The sequence below is a fragment of the Trematomus bernacchii genome, unplaced genomic scaffold, assembly GCF_902827165.1.
Source record: "Trematomus bernacchii unplaced genomic scaffold, fTreBer1.1, whole genome shotgun sequence".
NCBI classification, from domain to species: Eukaryota; Metazoa; Chordata; class Actinopteri; order Perciformes; family Nototheniidae; genus Trematomus; species Trematomus bernacchii.
This window is the reverse complement of record NW_022987697.1, coordinates 181,136-191,928: the sequence shown is the minus strand read 5'-3', so window position 1 is coordinate 191,928 and position 10,793 is coordinate 181,136. Positions and strand designations below refer to the sequence as shown.

The 10,793-nt window shown below is 39.6% G+C and overlaps 2 protein-coding genes across 2 annotated transcripts; both read right to left on the bottom strand.

Moving 5' to 3' along the window:
* Positions 1 to 440: 440 nt before the first annotated feature.
* On the bottom strand, positions 441 to 1,406 carry LOC117489288 (olfactory receptor 10A3-like). The gene has a single exon (XM_034138495.1). It carries the CDS (start codon positions 1,395 to 1,397, stop codon positions 441 to 443), a length of 957 nt encoding a protein of 318 aa, XP_033994386.1. The 5' UTR covers positions 1,398 to 1,406.
* Positions 1,407 to 4,349: 2,943 nt separating this feature from the next.
* On the bottom strand, positions 4,350 to 5,335 carry LOC117489299 (olfactory receptor 10A6-like). Its single transcript, XM_034138506.1, has one exon. It carries the CDS (start codon positions 5,324 to 5,326, stop codon positions 4,469 to 4,471), a length of 858 nt encoding a protein of 285 aa, XP_033994397.1. The 5' UTR covers positions 5,327 to 5,335; the 3' UTR covers positions 4,350 to 4,468.
* Between the last annotated feature and the right edge of the window lie 5,458 nt (positions 5,336 to 10,793).

Sequence of the window (10,793 nt, the reverse complement as noted above, 5' to 3'; positions counted from 1 at the left end):
TTTCCTTGTTAATTTTGGTTACACCAAATACCAAAAGTCCAGAAACATCACCCCCCCCACAAAGTGCTTTATAACATGATGCTTGTTCACACTACAGAGGACTATCCACATGATATGTTATAGAGACATCATTAAATGTACTATCAATCCCTATATATATATATACTATATATATATATACTATATATATATATATATATATTTATACTTTACATTTCGTTTTAAATGTATACAAAGGCAATATATTAATATAGGTTTATATTTTCACTGTGTTTACATTAAGGTGACATTTGTCTGTTCATTAATGAATATTGGAATGCATGTGTATATATAATAAATACTACAAACAGTATGAACATAGTACACATTTTACCCATTTAATTAAAATGTTTTAATCCGCACTTTTCAAGACAAGATATTAAGATCCGTTCACTGACACTTTAGTTATTAGACCTACCAGACAGAAGTTTATAACGGAGCACATGTTTACATATGTTTCGTATTTTTGACATTTGCAGTCCGTACATGACAGGGTTCATTAGTGGCTGTATGATGAGAAAATACAGTGACAGAATAATACGCAGCACACTGGGAACACCGCTCATATCAAATCTACTCTGAAGTACTTGAAAGCAGCAGCCGAAAGAGAAGTTGAACAGGGAAACAAGGTGAGGTGTGCAGGTACTGACAGCTTTCTGTCTGGTCTGTTTGGAACCAGAGAAACACACTCTGAGGATCCTCATGTAAGAGAAGAGGATTGGAAAAAAAGGGACAAAAACAGTTGAAGCAGTGGTAAAATATCCATAAAAGTTGTTCACCTGAGTGTCAGAACATGCCAGTTTAACAACAGCATAGTTACTACAATACAAACCATTTATTATGTTTCCACACAGTGTCAAACGGATGCTTAAATATAAAGTTATCGGGAACTTCACAAAAGAGTTCAACCAAACCAGAATAATGAAGATAACTGCTTTGTTAGAAGTCATACGTGTGTTATATTGCAGAGGACAACAGATAGCAAGATATCTGTCATACGACATGACGGCTAAATTGTAAAACTCAATACCTCCATATGTATGCAAGCAGAAAATCTGCAGGAAGCAGAGCGGAGCAGAGACAGTGTGGATGTCAGAGAGGATCTGAACCAGAAGGAATGGAAACAACCCTGTACTACCATACAGTTCATTTACAAACACGCTGCACAGAAAAAGATACATAGGTTCATGTAAGCTCCTGTTCACGCAGATAACCACAATCAGAGACGTGTTGGCAACAACAATCACAATGTACAACATGGCAGTTATCATGAAACACAAGTACCTCAAATATCCAATATTCAAATAAGCTCCAAGAATGAAATAGGATACAGTTAGTGATGTTAAATTGGACATCATTCTTAGAGGTTAAACGTTAATATATCTGAGCACATTTGAACTTCACAGTCTTAACTTACCACCCCCCCCCAGAGTGTGTCAGGAACTGTAAATGAATGCAACATGAGCACATCACACACAGTGCAGTGTTTCTCACCTGCTGTGCTGCAGACTGCTGCAGTCCCTTCTGTCAGCTGCAGAGACTTCTGCTGCTTTAAAGCTTCCAGAACACCAGAACCCAACAGGCCAGGCCCCTTACCATCAGGACCCAGACCAGCCTATCATCAAGAAAGTCATGTTTGGAGCAGCTCAATCTTTAGTTGACACATGTAAACGGTCAAAAGATGGTGTGTTTTGCTTTGACCTATCAACTATTCTTTTGCAATATAGCGTAACAAATGACATGGGGTTTTCCGTCCAAAGTGTAAGTGATCTATTCTTTAGGAGGAGATTGTAAACGTTTTCTAAAAATACAGGAAAAAAGCACATTATGATGGTCTACTTCTGGTTAGGCTGGCCTTATGGAAGCCAATTTGATATGTTTGTAATGATAAGAGCTTTGTGTGTATTGAATTGATAAAATCATTGTCGTCGGTTAAACCTTTTCTTTAAACCTCTGGACAATCTTCTAAGATACAATCCTTATGTCGCCGGTTAAAACCGTAACTGCCCTCTTCAGTTGCAACACAAAATTATTCGAGAGTGCTTCTATGGTGAACTACCCAGTGAAACCCTGTTATTATTTTCCCTCTCACTGTGGCTGACTTTATATCCTATCAGCAGAAGCAGAATAAAATGCACACCCATTAGCCTACTATGTGTATAAGTGTCATTTTCTTCCGATGGAGTGAATGTCCAGACTTGCCTCAGATTGTACAGTCAAAGGAAACTGGAAGCTTTCAGTCATTTTGAGTCAGGGCCTCCTGCTTACTCCTGTCTTTCTTCTACTAAATAGTGACACCTATAGAGTGGTGCAGGAACGAGTCCTAAAACCCAGAAGTGAGTTAGCATTTTACCACTTCCGGTTCCCTCGTCTCAGAGTCAAAGGTCTTTTGAACTAGATTTTGGAAAATAGCTGGAAATAAGGTCTGTGGTTGACACAAATTTAAGAGACGGATCACATTAAATACATCAGCAGTGACCCCACTGGTGATTTCTGAAGAGTTGACGTGTCTGAGAAACGATGGTTGTTACCAAGTGGCTGAATAGGACTATAGAAGTCGTGGAGGACGTTGTACGTCATTACGCCGAACACGTAAACACTCCTCTAAGTTTGTTTGCCCTGTTCTGCATGAAAGCAAGTACCTGCCTCCTGCAAACTGTTCAAACAAATGCTTCAACTCGTTCCATTTAGAATCTGTATGTTTGAATATGGATCTTAAGTTGGCGTGACGTTGAAGTCGTGCTGCTGTACTCGGCTGTAGTTCCTTTATAGCATAACGTTAGCATTTTGCTTCTGGACATTATATTTATGATTCTAACATTATAAAAGTAGGGTAGACATGTGGATATTATCCGGCTGATCGAAACGTGCATTTATCAAACAGGTTCGTTTTCCACAGACCTTATTTTTTACAATATTCCAAAATCTAATGGAGAAATCCCGTCGGCCTACAAAAAGACGTCATCCCTGCACCACTCTATAGCGATAAACTATAACAAACCTTAAACTTTTTCTCGGGCAACTTTAAATTTGATGATTTTTACATTTTGGATAATACAATATTATGTTTCATTATAATAACTTTCATTTTTAAAATCTATTATACCAATCTCTTAATGAGGTTTGTACCAAGTTCCAACTCACTGCAACTCATACACCAACATTCATTACAAAATATGACCTTTCACATCTCAGTTAATATTCCCCCGTAGAGAATGTGTTGGGGTTAGGATTACAAGGACTGAAAATATCCCCCAAAATGTATGATGATTGAATGAATTGTTGGTGAGTTATGAGCCTTTCATTCTGTGCCCCACCTTCTGTGAAGACGTTTTAAATTAAACATCTTACATAAACGATGTGTCCCAGCACTTTCGTGCTCAGACCCTAATTACCATGTTTAATATATGTGGTCTCGGCGTAGGGTTAATAAGACGGATATTGTTCCAGGGACTCAGCCTGGCAATGCGTCAAAGCCACCTAATGTTACCTTTTAGCTCATTACAACACAACACACATTACAGCTCAGCGTCTTTCTATCTGCTGAGTTTCCATATCTACATGTGGAGAGGGGTCATCAGTTTGCAGGATGTGATGTACTGTAGGCTTTGGACAACAGTGAAGGATCCTGGGTAATTAAGTCCCATGACACATCGCCATGACGTGATTTCCAACAATCCATTGTTTAAATGACTCTACAGAAACAACATTTTTATGAGAAATGCCCAGTTTGCTTTGTCGATTGCTTTCACAACGTCTAGAGTGGGAATTATATTTTTTATTATCATTTTAAACTTTATGAATCCAGTTTGAATTGAGCGAATAAGGGAGGAGATAACTGAATCAATAACGGTTGCTTGTGCTTTGCTGATGACATTGCTCTTTTCAATAAAATGATTTATGAGTATGGGCCGTTATCATGATGTATGAATACAGTCGTTTGAAGATATCTTCATCACAATATAAAATAGACACTACAAAGATGAATTGTGATACAGGCTTGTTTATTTTTCCTTGTTAATTTTGGTTACACCAAATACCAAAAGTCCAGAAACATCACCCCCCCCACAAAGTGATTTATAACATGATGCTTGTTCACACTGCACAGTTCATACTACAGAGGACTATCCACATGATATGTTATAGAGACATCATTAAATGTACTATCAATCCCTATATATATATATATATATATACTTTACATTTAGTTTTAAATGTATAGAAAGGCAATATATTAATATAGGTTTATATTTTCACTGTGTTTACATTAAGGTGACATTTGTCTGTTCATTAATGAATATTGGAATGCATGTGTATATATAATAAATACTACAAACAGTATGAACATAGTACACATTTTACCAATTTAATTAAAATGTTTTAATCCGCATTTTTCAAGACAAGATATTAAGATCCATTCACTGACACTTTAGTTATTAGACCTACCAGACAGAAGTTTATAACGGAGCACATGTTTACATATGTTTCGTATTTTTGACATTTGCAGTCCGTACATGACAGGGTTCATTAGTGGCTGTATGATGAGAAAATACAGTGACAGAATAATACGCAGCGCACTGGGAAAACCGCTCATATCAAATCTACTCTGAAGTACTTCAAAGTAGCCGCCGAAAGTGAAGTTGAGGAGGGAAACAAGGTGAGGTGTGCAGGTACTGACAGCTTTCTGTCTGGTCTGTTTGGAACCAGAGAAACACACTCTGAGGATCTTAATGTATGAGAAGAGGATTGGTAACATAGGGACAAAAACAGTTGAAGCAGTGGTAAAATATCCATAAAAGTTGTTCACCTGAGTGTCAGAACATGCCAGCTTAACAACAGCATAGTTACTACAATACAAACCATTTATTATGTTTCCACACAGTGTCAAACGGATGCTTAAATATAAAATTATCGGGAACCTCACAAAAGAGTTCAACCAAACCAGAATAATGAAGATAACTGCTTTGTTAGAAGTCATACGTGTGTTATATTGCAGAGGATAACAGATAGCAAGATATCTGTCATAAGACATGACGGCTAAATTGTAAAACTCAATACCTCCATATGTATGCAAGCAGAAAATCTGCAGGAAGCAGAGCGGAGCAGAAACAGTGTGAATGTCAGAGAGGATCTGAACCAGAAGGATTGGAAACAACCCTGTACTACCATACAGTTCATTTACAAACAGGTTGCACATAAAAAGGTACATAGGTTCATGTAAGCTCCTGTTCACACAGATAACCACAATCAGAGACGTGTTGGCAACAACAATCACAAGGTACAACATGGCAGTTATCATGAAACACAAGTACCTCAAACATCCAATATTCAAATAAGCTCCAAGAATGAAATAGGATACAGTTTCTGAAGTTAAATTGGACATCATTCTTTGAGGTTAAACGCTAATATATCTGAGCACATTTGAACTTCACAGTCTTAACTTACCACCCCCCCCAGAGTGTGTCAGGAACTGTAAATGAATGCAACATGAGCACATCACGCACAGTGCAGTGTTTCTCACCTGCTGTGCTGCAGACTGCTGCAGTCCCTTCTGTCAGCTGCAGAGACTTCTGCTGCTTTAAAACTTCCAGAACACCAGAACCCAACAGGCCAGCCCCCTTACCATCAGGACCCAGACCAGCCTATCATCAAGAAAGTCATGTTTGGAGCAGCTCAATCTTTAGTTGACACATGTAAACGGTCAAAAATGGTGTGTTTTGCTTTGACCTATCAACTATTCTTTTGCAATATAGCGTAACAAATGACATGGGGTTTTCCGTCCAAAGTGTAAGTGATCTATTCTTTAGGAGGAGATTGTAAAAGTTTTCTAAAAATACAGGAAAAAAGCACATTATGATGGTCTACTTCTGGTTAGGCTGGCCTTATGGAAGCCAATTTGATATGTTTGTAATGATAAGAGCTTTGTGTGTATTGAATTGGTAAAATCATTGTCGTCGGTTAAACCTTTTCTTTAAACCTCTGGACAATCTTCTAAGATACAATCCTTATGTCGCCGGTTAAAACCGTAACTGCCCTCTTCAGTTGCAACACAAAATTATTCAAGAGTGCTTCTATGGTGAACTACCCAGTGAAACCCTGTTATTATTTTCCCTCTCACTGTGGCTGACTTTATATCCTATCAGCAGAAGCAGAATAAAATGCACACCCATTAGCCTACTATGTGTATAAGTGTCATTTTCTTCCGATGGAGTGAATGTCCAGACTTGCCTCAGATTGTACAGTCAAAGGAAACTGGAAGCTTTCAGTCATTTTGAGTCAGGGCCTCCTGCTTACTCCTGTCTTTCTTCTACTAAATAGTGACACCTATAGAGTGGTGCAGGAACGAGTCCTAAAACCCAGAAGTGAGTTAGCATTTTACCACTTCCGGTTCCCTCGTCTCAGAGTCAAAGGTCTTTTGAACTAGTTTTTGGAAAATAGCTGGAAATAAGGTCTGTGGTTGACACAAATTTAAGAGACGGATCACATTAAATACATCAGCAGTGACCCCACTGGTGATTTCTGAAGAGTTGACGTGTCTGAGAAACGATGGTTGTTACCAAGTGGCTGAATAGGACAACAGAAGTCGTGGAGGACGTTGTACGTCATTACGCCGAACACGTGAACACTCTAAGTTTGTTTGCCCTGTTCTGCTTGAAAGCAAGTACCTGCCTCCTGCAAACTGTTCAAACAAACGCTTCAACTCGTTCCATTTAGAATCTGTATGTTTGAATATGGATCTTAAGTTGGCGTGACGTTGAAGTCGTGCTGCTGTACTCGGCTGTAGTTCCTTTATAGCATAACGTTAGCATTTTGCTTCTGGACATTATATTTATGATTCTAACATTATAAAAGTAGGGTAGACATGTGGATATTATCCGGCTGATCGAAACGTGCATTTATCAAACAGGTTCGTTTTCCACAGACCTTATTTTTTACAATATTCCAAAATCTAATGGAGAAATCCCGTCGGCCTACAAAAAGACGTCATCCCTGCACCACTCTATAGCGATAAACTATAACAAACTTAAACTTTTTCTCGGGCAACTTTAAATTTGATTATTTTTACATTTTGGATAATACAATATTATGTTTCATTATAATAACTTTCATTTTTTAAATCTATTATACCAGTGTCTTAATGAGGTTTGTACCAAGTTCCAACTCACTGCAACTCATACACCAACATTCATTACAAAATATGACCTTTCACATCTCAGTTAATATTCCCCTGTAGAGAATGTGTTGGGGTTAGGATTACAAGGACTGAAAATATCCCCCAAAATGTATGATGATTGAATGAATTGTTGGTGAGTTATGAGCCTTTCTTTCTGTGCCCCACCTTCTGTGAAGACGTTTTAAATTAAACATCTTACAAAAACGATGTGTCCCAGCACTTTCGTGCTCAGACCCAAATGACCATGTTTAATATATGTGATATCGGCGTAGGGTTAATAAGACGGATATTGTTCCAGGGACTCAGCCTGGCAATGCGTCAAAGCCACCTAATGTTACCTTTTAGCTCATTACAGCACAACACACATTACAGCTCAGTGTCTTTCTATCTGCTGAGTTTCCATATCTACATGTGGAGAGGGGTCATCAGTTTGCAGGATGTGATATACTGTAGGCTTTGGACAACAGTGAAGGATCCTGTGTAATTAAGTCCCATGACACATCGCCATGACGTGATTTCCAACAATCCATTGTTTAAATGACTCTACAGAAACAACATTTTTATGAGAAATGCCCAGTTTGCTTTGTCGATTGCTTTCACAACGTTTAGAGTGCACTGTAAAAAAAAAACTCGTAAAAAAACGGTCAAAGTACTGGCAGCAGCGGCTGCCAAACAAAAACCCTTAAATTAAAGTAAAATACTTTAACTGAAATAAAGTGAATAAGCCATTAATTTACGGGAATTGTCCTTAAATATTTTACAGGAAAACACTGTAATTTTACAGATGTATCCTCTCTTTTTACAGTCAATAACCTTTAATAAAAGTACATTACTAATACTTTAACGTGCAAATACTCTAATTTTACAGATGTATCCTCTCTTTTTACAGTCAATAACCTTTAATAAAAGTACAGCACTAAAACTTCTACGGGCAAAAAACCCGTAAAAAAACGGTCAAATGACTGGCAGCAGCGGCTGCCAAACAAAAACCATAAAATTAAAGTAAAAATACTTTAACTCAAATAAAGTGCAAAAGCAATTAATATACAGAAATTGTCCTTAACGATTTTACAGGAAACTTTCCTCTCTTTTCAAAATCCATTGTCTTAGAATGTTACATTCAAATACCTTAAATAAAGTTCGGATGAGAAAAACTGTTTTTTACATTTTTTTTTATTAGATTTGTATGATCAAACACTAAAATAAATACAGAACCTAAAGTTCTACAGGTAGAATACTGTTATTTTACAGCTTTTTTCTAACATTTTCCAATCAAAGACATTCAATGAAAAGACATCACAAAATGTTCTGTCGGAAACAATTACTCTGAAAACTTAAAATATGAAAACTAATGAATACAGCATTTCATATTTAAACATCATACTTATAAACAGTAGAAACAAAAAGTAAGTTGAATTTTTTTAAGAGTACTTTGAAACATTCTCAACTGAAAATAACAGAAATTACAAAATGGCAACATATGTTCACATTGTCAATTTGAAGGAGCAGTGTGCAGGATTTAGTACGTCTAACAATGGGGATGTAGGTTCCAACCAATGGATAACTTGTTCACTCACCCTCCTATCCCAAGTTTGTAGAATGTATATTGGCTGCAAAAACCTTGAGGCCCAATCATGTTTCCTCTGTCCATTCTGCGCTACTGTAGACGTGGCAGTGCAACCTAGAGGACAAAAAGATCAGAATCAGAAACAGGTTTTTCACACGTATGAGGAATTTGACTAGGTGTCGTACATACACATATAAATAAAAAAAATTAAATAAAAAAAAGTACACAGATAGCGAACTATATTAAGAACACTGTAATAAAAATATAGTAAGATAGCAATAAAATAAAGCAGTAATATACATCGAAATAGAATGCAATAAATTATAGAATATAAAATATGTGCAGTAAGCAATATTTAAACATTGCATTATTTACCATCCTGTGATCTCCATTATGTAATGCATAGAGTCTGCGTTGTGGATGAGGTAAAGTGTCAGTGGGGGGGCCTTGTTGAGGTGGCGAGAGGTTTTGGTCCTGATGGAGAGAGGTTTTGGTCCTGATGGAGAGAGGTTCTGGTCCTGATGGAGAGAGGTTCTGGTCCTGATGGAGAGAGGTTTTGGTCCTGATGGAGAGAGGTTCTGGTCCTGATGGAGAGAGGTTCTGGTCCTGATGGAGAGAGGTTCTGGTGGAGAGAGGTTTTGGTCCTGATGGAGAGAGGTTTTGGTCCTGATGGAGAGAGGTTCTGGTCCTGATGGAGAGAGGTTTTGGTCCTGATGGAGAGAGGTTCTGGTCCTGATGGAGAGAGGTTCTGGTCCTGATGGAGAGAGGTTCTGGTCCTGATGGAGAGAGGTTCTGGTCCTGATGGAGAGGTTTTGGTCCTGATGGAGAGAGGTTTTGGTCCTGATGGAGAGAGGTTCTGGTCCTGATGGAGAGAGGTTTTGGTCCTGATGGAGAGAGGTTTTGGTCCTGATGGAGCGCAGCCTCCTGCCAGAGGGGAGGGGGGTGAACAGTTTGTGTCCAGGGTGGGAGGGATCGGCCACTATCTTTCCTGCCCGCCTCAGGGTCCTGGAGGCATGCAGGTCGTGGAGGGATGGCAGATTGCAGCCTATCACCTTCTCTGCAGAGCGGATGACACGCTGCAGCCTGCCCTTATCCTTGGCTGTGGCTGCAGCGTACCAGATGGTGATGGAGGAGGTGAGGATGGACTCCATGATGGAGGTGTAGAAGTTCACCATCATCGTCTTTGGCAGGTTGAATTTCTTCAGCTGCCTCAGGAAGAACATCCTCTGCTGGGCTTTTTTGATGAGGGAGCTGCTGTTCTGCTCCCATTTGAGGTCCTGGGCGATGATGGTGCCCAGGAAGCGGAAAGACTCCACAGCAGTGACTGGGGAGTCACACAGAGTGATGGGGAGTCATACAGAGTGATGGGGAGTCACACAGAGTGATGGTGAGCCACACAGAGTGATGGGGGCGGGCGGGGCTGCGTTCTTCCTAAAGTCCACAACCATCTCCACTGTCTTGAGAGCGTTGAGCTCCAGGTGGTTTTCCCAACACCAGGTCACCAGATGGTCCATCTCCCACCTGTAGGCAGACTCGTCCCCTCCAGAGATGAGTCCGATGAGCGTGGTGTCGTCTGAACTTCAGGAGCTTGACAGACTGGTGACTGGAGGTGCAGCTGTTGGTGTACAGGGAGAAGAGCAGAGGGGAAAGAACGCAGCCTTGAGGGGTACCGGTGCTGATGGTCAGAGACGTGTTTCCCCAGCCTCACGTGCTGCTTCCTGTCAGACAGGAAGTCTGTGATCCACCTGCAGCTGGGAGAGCTTGTCCTGCAGCAGAGCTGGGATGATGGTGTTGAAGGCAGAGCTGAAGTCCACAAACAGGATCCTGGCGTAGGTTCCTGCTGTGTCCAGGTGCTGGAGGAGGAAGTGAAGTGATAACTATTAGTAAACCATAATGATGGATGTTATTATCAGCAGCTGCCAATAGATCCCCTAAATCTTGTATGATGGACCACACACACACACACACACACACACACACACACACACACACACACACACACACACACACACA